The sequence below is a fragment of the Thunnus maccoyii genome, chromosome 6 (genome assembly GCF_910596095.1).
Source record: "Thunnus maccoyii chromosome 6, fThuMac1.1, whole genome shotgun sequence".
Lineage (NCBI taxonomy): Eukaryota > Metazoa > Chordata > Actinopteri > Scombriformes > Scombridae > Thunnus > Thunnus maccoyii.
Genome location: NC_056538.1, coordinates 20,379,783 through 20,394,984, shown reverse-complemented (window position 1 = coordinate 20,394,984; position 15,202 = coordinate 20,379,783). Strand labels below are relative to the sequence as shown.

Below are 15,202 nucleotides of genomic sequence, written 5' to 3'. Positions count from 1 at the left end.
CAATGTACTGTATCTTAAAAGCTCATGATATAATGATAGTAACTAGTAAGTTTAATTGTCAAAGTAATGTGGAGTAGAAGTATAAAATAGCATAAAATGGAAATACTCAAGTTATGTACAGCACTTAGTAATGAAATGACTTTTTACCTCTGAAATTGAACAGAAGAGACCTATACCATCATATATGTATACACACACAATCACACACACACACACATCTATATAGGACACAAACACACAGAACGTTGTAACATGTGCATTCCTGCTGTGTGGGAGCCGAGCAGGGGAAGTCAGTGGAGGGAAACGAAAAGAGAGCAGCATAGTTGGAGCTTTCTTTCTCTCCGGAGTCTCTCTTTCACTCTTTTTCCTCCTGTCGTTTGTGCCCTCCTCTCTTTTGTCCCCTAATTGACTCTCCTATGCAGCCTCGCATACCTGCGTGTACGCTGATACTGTTGTGTGCATGGTTCGTACATACACACCTGCGGGCAGGTGCATAGACACACACACATTTCTCCTTAAAACCTTTTCAGTTTTCCCTCTTTAGACACACCCAAACACACAGATCATGAATTCATGAGCCGACACACACACGCAAAACACAAAGAAGGTTAATTCCTTCAGGATTTGGAGCTTGTGTTTTTTAGAGATAAGTTAATAACTCGGGGGTAAACGTCTCTAGGGAAACATGTTTTAATGATTTCATTTGTGTGCAAATTGGATTGAGAGTAGGAGTCTCTTTATTAGAGGCGAGAAGAGGCAAAGAGAACTTTGATTTACATGATTGCTGTTGAAATTACAGTGTGTGTCTGTCTCTGGATGTCATTGTGTGTCATTGAATGCAGATTGCAGGTCTACAATCTTTTAAATGGATACACAGGTGTAATCACTGCAAATAGTTTCCTTTCAGTGCCATCGATCTATTTGTCTTCTCGTTATAGCTCCTTCCTCCACCTATCCTAGCTCCTAAAGTCTCTCAGCCGTCATCTCTCTCCCACACACACCCTCGTTCTCTCTCTCTCTCTTGTTGGAATCCCTCATTGTAAACCTTTTGTTCTCAGTATCATCGCTCTCCAGTGATGTTCAACCACATCTTGTCCCTGTGGATTAGACAGAACAGGGCAGAGTTACAGTGTATCTGTCATAAATCCTCCTTTTCTCCCTGCGGTTGCTCGCTTTTCTGGAGCTCGACAAGAGCGACCGCAGACATTTTCAAGTCGTCACATTGTGAAACATCTGAGTCTGACCAGAGTTCTCAGTATGATTAACATTTACATATATACATAACTCACATTATGTCTCGTTATCACATTATAATCTCCTGCAATCATTCTGTCCATCTAATGGGTTTCATCTATCTGATTAACTTGTCATGTCAGATCAATGAAAAGCTATGTAATGTTTTAATAATACTAGATTTATGTGATGTTTAGGCTGTTTCTACTTTGACTGAGTAGTATTTTCACATACATAATATTTTTTGTGCATTCTTCTACTGAAACAATGTGCACTTAATTGACATCACTATTTCTTAAATCATGTTACTTGGACAGAGACGCTTCAGACTGTAGATGGTAAAAGTGTCAGGCTTATATTTTGTAAGGTACATAGTTTGCTATTTGCTCCATGTTTATAATCAAAATTATTGGACCAAATTAACATATTTTGAAGTCATTATGGCATCATATCATGAGACGACACAAGCACACATTGTGATCGTTAGTGACGTGTGTGAATTGGACAATCTCTTCTCGCCTCTTCCAGGATTTGTTTGTTTCTCTTTTTGCTACACAAAATCCCATTGTCATTGCCACTGCCACAGTTATTTAATGTCACAACACAATGCATTGTGGGTTATTCTTCTGAACAAAAACTGCAGACTTGTGTGCCCATAAAGGTCATAAACGTCAACCAGTCGGAAATTTTCGAGTACTGAGCTGTCTGGAACGCAACATAAGTAATTCATGACTTTTATGAACATCAACAACATCTCGATGTGCAGGACTATAATAAACACTAATAACACAGGTGTTTTCACTTATACTGGCTGATTAGCTTGGCTAAAATATGTACAGAAGTATTACGGTCATTTTGTGCAATGGCACAATGAAGGTTTTCCATTTTACCCTGTTATTAATCTTAATTGTACCCCTAAACCCCAGAAATCCCACCATTATTCTCCCAAATCAGCTCTTTAAGAAGAAAAGTCCAGTAAAATATCCCTTATTTGTACCACTTAATTTCCTATTTTTTCTATTTTTGCGAAGCTATTTGTTCACCAAGACTTTAGTAATCTGAGAACAAAAACACACACACTAGCACACAATATGCTGTAAACACACACACACCACAGCGCTCCCCGTCTTGTTCTATTTTCTCCCTTGTTATGCCTCTTTCTAAGTGCAGCCGTGGATGTGAAGCGTTCAGCGGCTAGACAAGGTAATTTCCTGCGGACGTCGGAGAGGAGGGGGGCGGGGGGCGGTGGGTTGAGGGTAGTCAGTCTGGGTTGAGAGAGTTTAGATTAATGGGCAAAAGGGTAAAGTTGATGTAAGCACTGCAGAGGGGAGACCGAGTAAAGAAAACGGAAGTGAGAGTCAGATAAGGGGAGAAGAGGAAGCAGGGTGGACTGCTGATGATCTCAGAGTGGGACACAGGTGTTTTGGGTGGGGGTGTAAATGTAGACAGGGAGGTGTGTGTGTTTGTGTGTCATAGCGGCTTACTCACACCGTTGAGAGAATCATCAGCAGCAGGAGGTAAAGAAGGGGGAGAGATGATGGTAGACAGGATGGAGATGAGCCAGGGCAACATGGAGGATGGGGGGGGCACCTCGTGTCAAGAGGCCTCTGTTGTTCCACTACGTTTGAAGTATTCGCATAGTTTAGTTTAAGCCAATTAACCCTACAGGAATGTGACTGTCAGACAGACAGCGAGGGAGCGAGGATGCAGAGAGGGACAGACAGTGGTGGAAAGAACATTCACTCAAGTACTGTTCTTCTGCGATTAATTTAATATTTGGAAACTAATTGATTAATCGTCTAATTGTTGAAGCTGTAATAAATGATCTAACATTCAACAAAAACAGCAAAGATTAGAGAAAAATCCCAAACAATGAAAACAAATTTGTGTAGCAGAACATTGTTTTTTCTTCTTTCCTACCCCATTTATCATCTCACGACCCCTCAGATTTATCTGGTGACCCTCTAGATTGTGAACTGTATTTAAGGTAGATTAACCAGCTCCACCTCGTCCAGCAGTAAAATACTACTTATGCACTGATGCAGCATTAACAATCTAAAAATGTAATAATACACTGGTCACAGGGGCCATGTCTGTGCAGAACCAGTACACTCTACTTTTGATACTTTTATTGACCTTACTTGAGTGGACTTTCACTTGTAACAGAGTATTTTTACATAACTTGAATAAAGGATTTGAGTTCTTCTTCTGCTACTGACTGACTTTGAAGGAAGACAGAGAGATGAGAAGAAGGTGGTGTGCAGATGGAAAGTGGGTGAGGGTGGAGTATAGGGAAGATAAAGTATGATGCTAATTATCTCCAGAATGAAAGAAAAACAGGAAACATCAAGAATGTAAGAACAGAGATGTGTAATTATAGGGAGGGGGTCATGGGAGCAAGGTGGGGTGGACGGCTGCACACCGGGGGTCTAATTCCACGTTTCATGCACTGCAGTGTATGTGTGTGTGTGTGTGTGTATGTGTGTGTTTTCCACCTGAGGGCTGGGCGATGGCAGGCATTCATTAATATCTTTGGTGACTTTTAAAATTCACAGATTAGCCACTGCAACACCATCTCTTTCTCTCCTGTAAACTAGCCACTTTTTGATCCAAAGAGATTGATTTTTTTTCTTTGCTATTGTAAGCCAAGAATCAATCAATAACACAATAATCATGTTGACAAGAAGCTGCTTAGATTGCGGGTCTTCGGGGGGTCTCAGTGGCCAGATAATATTTTATTTTGGTCTTCAGTGGAGTGGAAATCAATCTGAAGTCCAGTAGCTTTTCAGCTCTTTTACCACTACACACTCTCACACAGATAACATGAAACTAACGATGTGTTGCAACATCCACAGACTTTCATTTTTTACTGTCTGTACCTGTTTTGACATGATGTAAACTCAGAGCTTTGCCGCTGGAATAGTAATAGCATTGTTACTGTGGTTACCTCCACTACTAATTTGTAGCGCAGGTGAGGTGTGAGCCACCCAGTCCGGCGAAGGAACAGCTGCTGTCATGACAACCATTAGTATGTTTGTGTGTGTGTGTGTGTGTGTGTGTGTGTGTGTGTGTGAAGTGTCCGCTGTGTTTGTACATGTGTGTGTCTGTAATTATCTTAGCCTTCAGATACTGAGGGTGAGAGTTGGCAGATGTGTGATAAACAGCGAAGGTTCAGCTGCAGATCAGATTATGAATATTAAAAGTTGAGGGAAACATTTGCTGTTGATTTAATTTTCTCCGTCATGCACACAGTGTGAGTTTAATTTTCAATTAGTCTCCTGCTTGCAGTGCTGATGGATGTTTTATATGTGCAGAAAAGCTTAAGTGCATTTGCTTAATCATGCAGGTTTTATTTTATGTTTTTTTTAGTGCAGATCTGTGAAACAAACAGGCACCTGATTATCAATCATGATTACTTATGTTTGAATGGTTACAGAGCCCCAAAAGAGACAAAAGACAGTATAAGACAAGGCAAGTTTTTTACACATTTCATATAGAAATTCAAAATGCAGTAAAACATTAAAAAAGAAGATTCGAAGGTCACTGATTACATTAATCAATAATACATAGACACGCCCATCTCACTGTCATGTACACTGCAAGCTTGAGGAAAATTAGACATGTGGAAAGGAAAGGAAATATTAAGAGGGGAACATGAGAATAGATAAATGATTTTTTGTATTTTCTGAACTAATCTTAGTAAAAGCATCATTACATAAAATTATACCCATGTAAAGTGAAGCACGCATACAAACACTCACACCCTACTGCGAAGAATTGAGCAATAACATTATTTTGTTCTCCCTTAAAAAAATATTCATATTAATTAATATAAAAATCATGATTTATTACTTTATTGCGTCATATGGACATGCTTTTAATTTTTTCTATAATGTAGAAACAAATTGATACCCCCCCTTCCCCCCAAAAAATACAAAACAAAGAAACAAGTGCTTATGAAAGATATAAAGAAGGAGAATAGAAGAATTTATTACATGCTAATTTACTTTATCTTGATTGGTGGTAAAACAAAAAATAAAAAGCTTTTTCTTTATTACTGATTGGATGTTAGAGGAAAAGTATAAGGCTTTATATTTGTTTTTATTCTCTATCTCAATTATTTAAATACAAAATAATGTATTGATGTATTCAGCTACAGTTTTGACTTTACTACATTTTGTCAGTTTTGGGCCTCCGTAGCAGGTAGATGTTGTTGACTGATTAAAGCAAATCAGGGCTGAATGAGAGAGTTTTACTATACATGGAAAAATAGAGATTTCCACCAGTGTAATAATGGATGCCTGTGTGTGTCTGAATTGCGTGTACATGAGCATGCGGTTGTCTGCTTGTGTGTGTGTGTGTGTGCGTGTAAGTATGTATGCATTAGTGTGTGAGCTCTGAGGGGAAATTCCTCTCTCAGGGCTGGGAGTTCTTCCTGTCGTAGAGCTGTGTTTGTACAGCCTGGCTTTGTCGGGATATCCTACCCTGCCCATGTCTGAGAGAGAGAGAGAGAGAGAGAGAGAGAGAGGGAGCGATGGAGGGAGGGATGACAGTGGGGAGAGAGAGGGGGGCACTGATAGAGTAAGAGGTGAATCAGAGCAGTGGCAGGATTTTTGAGTGTAGAAAACAAGGTTGATTTCTTTTAACTTTAATTTAATAGAATTAGAAGCACGCCATCACAAATGTCTGCACAGTGGTTTGAATTAGCATCATCCGCTCTAGTCGCTCTAATCCTGAGCTTTAACGCTGCTAGACTGGTGTGAGGCTGGAGGCAAAGGGACAGGGCCAGACGACCAGACAGCCTACAGCCTGAGGGAAGGGATGATTTATAATTCTGTTGTTTTGATGTTTGCTTTTTTTTTTTTTTTGCTTTTTGGGAAACCCCTGTTCTCTCAGGCAATTCGCCAAACTCAGACCGTCAGCGCAGGTCATGACTGACAACAATCAGAGCGAGATGTGACTGATAATGAGTTGTTTCTGTACAGGAGACACAGTCACTGACCTGAACCTGCAGAGATATTGGACTCAGATGTTGCAAAGAAAACAATCCATAATGCTGCAGAGTGGAAGTGATTCAGATAAACACATGAAAAAATGTTGTGCAAGAAATATCCACTTGCAGATTAAAAAATGTACTTTCACATCTGGTGACTAAAGCAGTGTTCTTCCAATTATCTGACTGTATGTACGTGTATCTGCTCATTTGTGACCAGATTCATATTTGGACACATCCAAAAAAAAATACACTATGTTATAAAAGTACATTGAAATACTGATAAGTCTCAAATCTCAGTTACGTAAAACTATAAACAGTTTTTGGTAGACTATGTGCTGTTTAAACAGGAAGGAGGAGGAGTTATCTTGTTCAGTTTATATTTATTTCCTCAATAAATAATTAAACCATCTAAATATGTACCCCAGAATTTAATTCATGGTCCAACGACACACAATTGCTCTTTTTCAGGGTTCAGGAAACAATGCTGCTGAGTCGACGTGGAGCTTCAGTTTCTGTCTGAAAAACCAGGGACCGTAAGGCAAAAACCAGAAGTAAAACTAAAATATAAAACTGTCAGCAGCAGATATTTTGACTTGTTGAACACAGATAAATAATAAACAATAATTTGCTGCATTGCATTACATTATTTGCTGGAGAAGAGACATCATTGATTATTAGTTCCACCTGTCAAAATGTCTGCAGTGAAAAAGGCCCATGAGTGTGATTAATTCTGGGACCATAAAGAAACAAGAATGCTCTGATGCTCGAAAGGTTATAAAGATTCATGTTGGCGAGATTTAGCAAAGCAAAGATGGACAGATTTTTGATAGGAAAGAAAAACAGGTGCCTTTAACTAAATCAGCCTCAGCCGTACTCTGTCTTCAGTGCTAATAGACAAATGCTAACAGGGTGAAGCTTATACCTGCTAAATATCAGCATGTTAACGTTGTCATTGTGTACATATTAGCATTTGGTAGAAGCACTTCTGTGCTTAAAGGAGACATATCATGCTTATGGGGATTTTCTGCTGTTTTTATACTGTTATGATGTTGGATATCTATCTTAAACATAGTCAAAGGTCCAAAACTTGAGGTGAATATATGTAAAATTCTTCCTGCAAGTCAAAAGTCCAGACCTGCTCTGAATGCTCGTTTTGCAACGTTACCTCTACTTCCTCCTTGTGATGACATCAGATTGTTGATATGTACCCACAGCCTTTCTTGGTAAGGTTGTTTGTGTTGTTCACTTGTATATTTGAGAAGTTAACATTTTGAGTAGAGAATGAGAAAAGGAAGTGAAATCCTACTATTACGGTTCATTATGTATGAGCTGACCAATCAGAACAGAGTGGGCTCCTCGGGAGGGGGGTGTTAAAGAGACAGGAGCTAAAACGGCCTGTTTCAGACAGAGGCTGAACTGAGGGGCTGCATAAAGAGTCAGTATAGGATAGAGAGCCCCAGAATATAAATATAGACCTGGAAATTTGAATTTGAATTTGAATTTGAATTTGAATTTGAATTTGAATTTGGAAATACAAATACATGATACGTCCCCTTTAAGTACAGCCTCACAGACTCTTGTTTCATTGTGAGGTTCAGATCTTACTTTTTTCATTTCAGCTGTCAACAGTGAGAAGATAAAGATAAAATAATACTTGTCATTTTGTAATATTGTTTCTTATCACTGAGGGCTTGTTGTCCACTGTCAAGCCAAGCTTCCATCTCTTCTAAAATGATCAGTACACACACACACACACACACACACACACACACACACACACACACATACACACACACACTGCAGTGCACGAGACACAGCTCAGGGGCGTTGGCTGAACTGTTAACCATCAGAGGCTGAGCCCAGATTCTCCTCCATCAAAAAACTTTTCGTTTCCATGCATTTTTTTCTTGCATGTGAGGGTTACACATTCCTTAAAAAATGTGAAAATTGGAGAAGGAAGGAGGGGTTTGGATTTGATTCACCATATAATCTGCATGTGAATATTCCAGCCACTCATTTCATGACCTTTATTTAATCAATAGCACAATAAATAACAATACGATATATGATGATCAAAGCATACACACACAAATATGTAAATAGTTAATGAAAGACTACTACTAAAGGCTATTAAAACAAAAACAAAAGCAAAATTATTGCTGATGGACCTACTTAATATGAACCATAATGGTGCAGCTAGTAAAACATGAGAAAATATTGTTACCTGCGGAAAAATGAAGACAATGACTGAATTCTGTCTTTTTAAAATTATATTATCTTGTTAAATATTTACCTACTTCAGTATTGTTACAACCCAACTTGTCCAGGCTGCAATATAAGAAGAGAGACAGACATAAGGTTAAGATTAAATGAAATGACTGAATTTATTTGTAAGTAGAAAGAAAGAAAAGAAATTTTGTTTTGTTTTGTTTTCTGGAAGCTGTGGTAATTTAGCTGTCAATGTATGACATAATCAAAAAAAAAAAAGTTGGATTGCTCATAAAACTCGCCTTGGGTGTTATCACTGTTTGTAGGACTACTAAACTTATAATATATAAAACTTTTTGGCTATCTAACACAAGACTAGGCTAGTTTGGTGTTGCTAGCCAAGGGGTGGTGCAACTAACCTTTCATTGATAAAGTACGTTAGTTGTAAATGACTTATGCTCTGCTCATATCATGTTTGCGTATTTATTATTATTTACACACCTTGTGTTCCTGGCTCAGCATGAGGGGATGTTTGTGCCACTGCCACTGTAAAAAATCTTTGTATATCCATTTTTTTTCTCACACTGACTGATTGTGTGAGCTAGCGTTGGCATAGTAACCCCATCAATTGAAGAATTTACAGAGACCTATCAGCCAATAAGACATAAGTATTTCCACTTATTTCCTGTAAACCCTCCCTGATTGGTCTTTCTGTTCACTGAAGATACAAAATTACAACACTGTCGTCTTCTTTACTGACGAACCACTCAAAGAGGAGAATTATTTGGGGCTAAAGAAAAAATCTTTGGGGCTACAGCTCTGAATGCCCGGGCCAAGCAACGCCCGTGACACAGCTGTCCCATTATGTCATTTCCCTGCTGTCATCGCTTTGGCCGGCGTCGCCACAAATGGCACAAATAACACTTGGATGTTGTTTGTGTCAGAACAAGTTAAAAATATCACTTCATGGCTGGCTGTGATCCTATCAGCCTCTACTTTGTGATGTTTACTGTTTTCTTTTCCTCTCTGTGCGTGTTGTTTTTTCTTAAACACACTATGAGGGTCACTCCGCCTCGCCTTGGCCTCTCTAATGGCCACCGGTCTCTTTGACGTCATAAGCTTTGTGATTGTAAAACAACTTGCTGCGGTGTCCGTGTATGTGTGTGTGTGTGTGTGTGTGTGTGTTTTGGAAAGCTTGTCAGGAAGAGCTTACTGTAGCGGATTCCCTTAAACTTTGTTAACACACATATTCCGAGTCTTATCAGCTGTTGTTGTGATTTCAACTCGGTAACCATGGTTAGTGTGACCCCTCTAGGCTTTCATAGAAGACCCTGAACTTAGCAGCAGGGCTGACTGCCAAATACACCCTTCCTGTATCAATGACTTACCTGGCTGTGTGCGTTTGTGGGTGAGAAGGTGAGGGTGTGGGGGATAAAAGGCTCTGGACTTCCCACAGGTCTTAACCTGCCGTATCAGTTGGCAGACCGAGAGAGGGAGAGGCGCATACAGAGGATGGAAGAAAGGGTGAGAGAAGAGGGAGGGTGATTGGAGAGATGATAAGGCTAAGAGGTCCGTGAACGGGCCAACAGTGAGGTAATGCTGCGTGTGCATTTTGTAGCAGTGAACATCTACATCTGCTGCAGGAGAAACATGCAGTAACATTCATTCTGTACAGCGGTGGAAAGTAACTAAGTAGCTGTGTACTTTACTTCAGTACAATTTTACTCTACTGTATGTTACTCCACTGTATTTTAGAGGGAAATATTACTACATTTATCTGACAGCTGTATTTACTAGTTATTTTTCAGATTTTAGATTTTAGATTAAAAAAAACGAACACAATCATCTTATAAAATAGAATACATTGTCAAAGATTATTTTATTTTTTATTTCATCTTGATTTAATCAGGTAGTCTTGTCGAGATTGAGATCTCGTTTTTCATGAGAGAGACGTGAGAACAAGAAACATTTATAATCAGACAAGCACACAATCAGCAAACAGAAACGACACAACTGAGGCCAGATGGTCACAATCAACAAAGAATTGATAAAAAACCCCCAAAAAAACAGCTACAAGAGTCATAAAAAACATCAGATAGTAAAGCTTTAAAATCTCCAAAAGGAATGAAAGACTCTAGTTTGAGGTCAGTTTTAAGTTCATTTTTATTTCGAAACCAGTTCTGCCAAGATTAGTGTACATATGAGATACCTAAGGTTAAGTGGTAACCGGATCGTGTGCTGTAAGATTTAAATGGGGGAAGAGATGTGAGGTAGTTTCAACAGTAGATTATAGATGAATATCATGAGATGATTATATCTTCTTGTCTGTAAGGAAGTCCAACCAACCTTGTGATACAGAGTGCCTTGGGTCTCTTGTCACGTTGCAGTTGTCTATAAGAGATTTACTTGTAATGGTGTATTTTTACATTATTGGGATGTGAGCATTTCTTCCACCCCTGATTCTGTATAGAACTAATTTGAATATGTGCGACTGAGTATAATTTAATATATTCTTGCAGCGTGAAGATGTAAATCATGAATTCTAAACATTTCTTCAGGTGAGAGTTTTAAGCCAAAGCTTAATGACTCCAGCTGGTCCATCTGTGGACTACCTGCTATCTGCAGGCTGTAATGAACTGGCTGCGAGCCCTGTGCCACCCAGTATATCTCATTAGCACCATGACTTCTTAGTACTGCAAGTGTGTGTGTGTGTGTGTGTGTGTGTGTGTGTGATCCTCCGCCCCTTCTACTACCGTTTTTCTTATCTTATCACCTCCCCTTTTCTTTTCTCCTGTCTTTTAATCTTTTGATTCTCTTCTATCTCATCATCCTTTTAGTTTCACCTCCCTCTGACCTCTTTGTTCTCTTTCCTCCATCATGTATCTGAAAAATCTGACAAACCCCAGGAGAGTCCTACAAATTACTTCTCATCTTCCACTGTTGCATTCCTCCTCTACCTTTATATGCTTTATGCTCTCTTTCTCTTCCTACCCCTTTTCCCAGTGCTTTTCTTCTCCTGTACAATTACCTCGCTCACCTTTTCCTCCCCATCCATATATCCCATCTCCACCTCTGTTGTACTACAGATAGATATACCTTCATTTGAAGTGAATCCCTGACTCAGTGTTTTCTGCCACACCAATTTTCACCTCCCTAACATTTTGCACCTTCGCAGCAACCCTTCATCTTCTCTTCTGCTCCTTGCGTGTCACCTCTTTTCGCCTCTGGCTATCGTTAGCATTGCTGCAGACCTCCTGCACTTAACCTCAGCTCTCTCTCACATCACATCACACCTCTCACACCTCCTGCGCCCGTCACTTGCCTCCCATCTATTTTTTTCCTCCCTCAGCACCTTCCCTCCTCTGCCTCCCACTCAACCCCGCCTCTGGCTCTCACAGCAAAGACGTGACTACACATCTACGTAGCCCTATAAGAGCGGCTTCAACCACAATGCACACAGTGGAACGATTAGCATGACAGGCGCTGGCGTGTTTCACAGAGGGAGGGATGGATGGAGAGAGATAGAGGAAGGTAGAAGAGTTGTAGGGGAAAGTGTCGGACTGAATTATTCATCACTGGTCTATAGGATGATCGGATGCTTCCACCTGTCCTCTGTTATCTTTCCAGAGTGTGATATCTCTGTAAGCTCAAAGTCACCATTTGAAGATGTCCAGCATATGCCCGAGTCCCCTGCTACTGTTCTGCAGGATAGCATTATATAGTTTTATAGACTTTATCTCTGCATAAGCCTCTTTATTTTAATACATATCTGGATTCAGTAAAATAGACTGTAAAGTAAAGGCAGCAAGGACTTGTCAGAGAATAAAGAAGGGCACAATAAAGCGTGAGACCCGGTCCAAGAACTGCGTTCATTAAATTGAACAGGGGTTTTTGGATATCCTCCTTCACCACATCGACGTTACGGCCCTGTCTCTCTCTGCGGGGCTGCTGGTCGAGGTTTTCTTGAATCAGCATGCAGCTGCAGCCTTGGCTTGTCGGGGCAGTGAATCACTTCTGATGTTTGTTCTTTTATTTCCAGGCTTAGGGCAAGGATAGAAACACATACAGGCATTTTAATGTTTTACAACAAGTATACATGATTCAAATACTGACCAGGGTTACATTCAATCTTTGAGACTTAAGTGCAGAGAAAACACTGTCTGCATGGAATCAAATATTACTTTAAACTTAAAGCCTGTAGTTTGAACATTGTATTTTGTAAACTTGTGAAAACATTTTGCATTAGAAATTGAAATTTGTGAATGTGTAGAAAAGATTTGTCCTTGCCTCCAGAAAAAAATCCAGATTTGAAATAATCAATGGTTGCTGAAGCGGCAATAAAATGTGTTCTCGTAACTTAAATGTGTGTGTGCATGTGTAACGTCAGTGTCACAGAAAGTGTGTGAAGTTTTCTGCTTTGAACCTGTGATCAGATGTTCAAAAAACACTTTTGTGTCACCTAAATTTTGATATAATTTTAGCTCAGATTTTATTCAGACATTCTCAAAATGTACCTATATGTTCACAAACTTAAATTTCTTAAGCTCATTTTTTCTGATATCAATCATTTGGGGGTTTTTGGGTTTTTTTTTTGATAAGCCTGACAATCATAAACCATTTTGTTTTTTGTGAACATGCCCTATGCTGCCAAATATCAGTACCACTAATGTACCTTCACATCCAAGCACACTGATATTTACGTCTGGTACTTGCACAGTTTATCAGAAAAAGCTTCTTTCTTCTTTCATCTCATATTAACATTAAAACTTCTCTTTGGCCTTTACAAGAATAACATCAGGAATGTTAGAGATGCTACAAAACAGATCATGGGAAATATGTAAAGGCTCTGAAATGGGTCTCTGGGGGGTCTCCTTCATCTGACAGAGCTGGATCATAAATTCATAATTATTATTTGTGGACTTAGCTTGTTTAAAGTTAAAACATATGTAGTTACCAGGCACATGTACACCAATAGTGTCCAAAATCAACCACATACTGCACACACAGAACAATAGTGAGACAGCAGAAGAGACTGAAAGTGAGGACAGAATTCATCTTTGTTGTTTTATGTGATATTAAACTCAGAAACTGATTTTTTTTGGCACATTTTGACCGCTTTTTTCTCTGTTTTTTCCACAGAAATCCTTCTCTCTGGTGTTGGAGGCTCTGGACTACGACAATGACACGTCAGAATCAGGTGAAGCCTTTTCATCCATGTGTAGACGGGAATGTAAAAGAAAAGGGATAACATTTTCCCACAGGAAAGCGACATAAAAAAAAAGAGATGTGTGGCTGTTTTTAATGTGTACAGTTTGTATGAAATCGAACATGTATCTATACGTTAAGTTTTCAACATGGGGGGAAACAACACATGAGTGCTCGTTTACAAGTACATATGGTTCAACATGGTAAAACAATGTGAAAATATCCTGTGTGTCTTTGTGCCTGTGATCGTACGAGGTTAGAGGGTCTTTTATCCAGACCCTTTAATTTCCTGCTTGTCTCCTTGTTGCTTCTCCTCATAACCAGGAAAAGCTCCATGACAGGGAATGTGAGCTGCATGCTATAAAAAGTATAACACACACACACACACACACACACACACACTCACATGGAGACAGATGTTCCTATGCCTTCCTCATTCCTGTCATACCACAGTCTTCTCTTTCATCCCACCATCCTCTACCTCCCTCTCAGCCATTGTAGGGACCACAGTCTCGTCCAAAAGATGGTTGAGATAATAAGAAACTGGGAACCGCACCAGTGATCCTTGTCTGTGTTCCTCTCTGCTGTCCTCTTCCATCTCTCCTTCCTTCTGCCCTCCAGCGCTGCTCTTACATCTTGTTTGCATTATCTTCCGTTTCCACCTGAGCTCCTGACAGCCCTTACATTGGGTCTAAAGCCGTTCACTAGGCCGGCAGCTTAGTTCAGCCCAAACACGGGCATCCTGCAGCAGTCTGAATGGACTTACAGGGCCCTGCTGCTAATCAGAAAGGATTACCGAGCACGTCTGTGCCTCTGAAACAGTCCTTGGGAATAGTGAGAAAACACTGTGTTCATTGAATACAGTATGACCTTCGCTGAGTTTTGTTTAAATGAAATGTAGCTAGTGTTAATGCACGCTGGTTGATCGCAATTTGGGTCTTCATTTCTATTGGTTGTAATATTTTACCTAGCAAAGTAATTGCTGAGATCTGGAAACGTGCCAAAATGGCTGCAAATTAGTCCGATGGGTCATTGGGTCAGTTAGTGAAACTGTTTGCTCCCACGACATCGCTGCCCTACAGAGTCAGAGAGCAGCAGCTGAGAAAAAAGTTGAGAAACAACAGGTTTTAAAGTTTTCAGGCTTGTCACCAACTGCACAACAGATAGAAAGTTTGCAAATCTTCATTTCTACGGCTCTTTGTGCATATAAGTAAATCATTAGAATAAACCATAATTCCAAAGGGAAAGCATCTAAAAATGAACTTTTATTCAGCTTTCTTGTCATTCAGAGCCAGTTTGTCATAAAAAATGTTATTTATTATTTATTTTATTAGTTAATAGCTTATAGTAATTGAATACTCTACTAGAGTAACAAGCTAGTGCTCTGCTAAACTAGTTAGCTTGTAGCAGGACTTTTATGGACACATTTATCCATTATGACTGGATTTATCTAGTGCCTAATCTAGTTTTACAAATGAATTATCAAGATGTTGGTTCACCACAGGAAAAAAAAAAGAATTGCAGATTGAAGCTTTAAAAAAACAGTGAGTAATTTAGCTT

At 39.5% G+C, this 15,202-nt stretch overlaps 1 protein-coding gene across 2 annotated transcripts in view; it reads left to right on the top strand.

Moving 5' to 3' along the window:
• The window catches only part of LOC121898618 (protein jagged-2), a 51,075-nt gene that overhangs the window by 16,601 nt on the left and 19,272 nt on the right, over positions 1–15,202 (top strand). For both annotated transcript variants that reach the window (XM_042413851.1, XM_042413852.1), the window contains one exon: positions 13,577–13,634. In XM_042413851.1, coding sequence (XP_042269785.1) covers positions 13,577–13,634 — 58 coding nt within the window. The remainder of the gene's footprint in view (positions 1–13,576; positions 13,635–15,202) is intronic.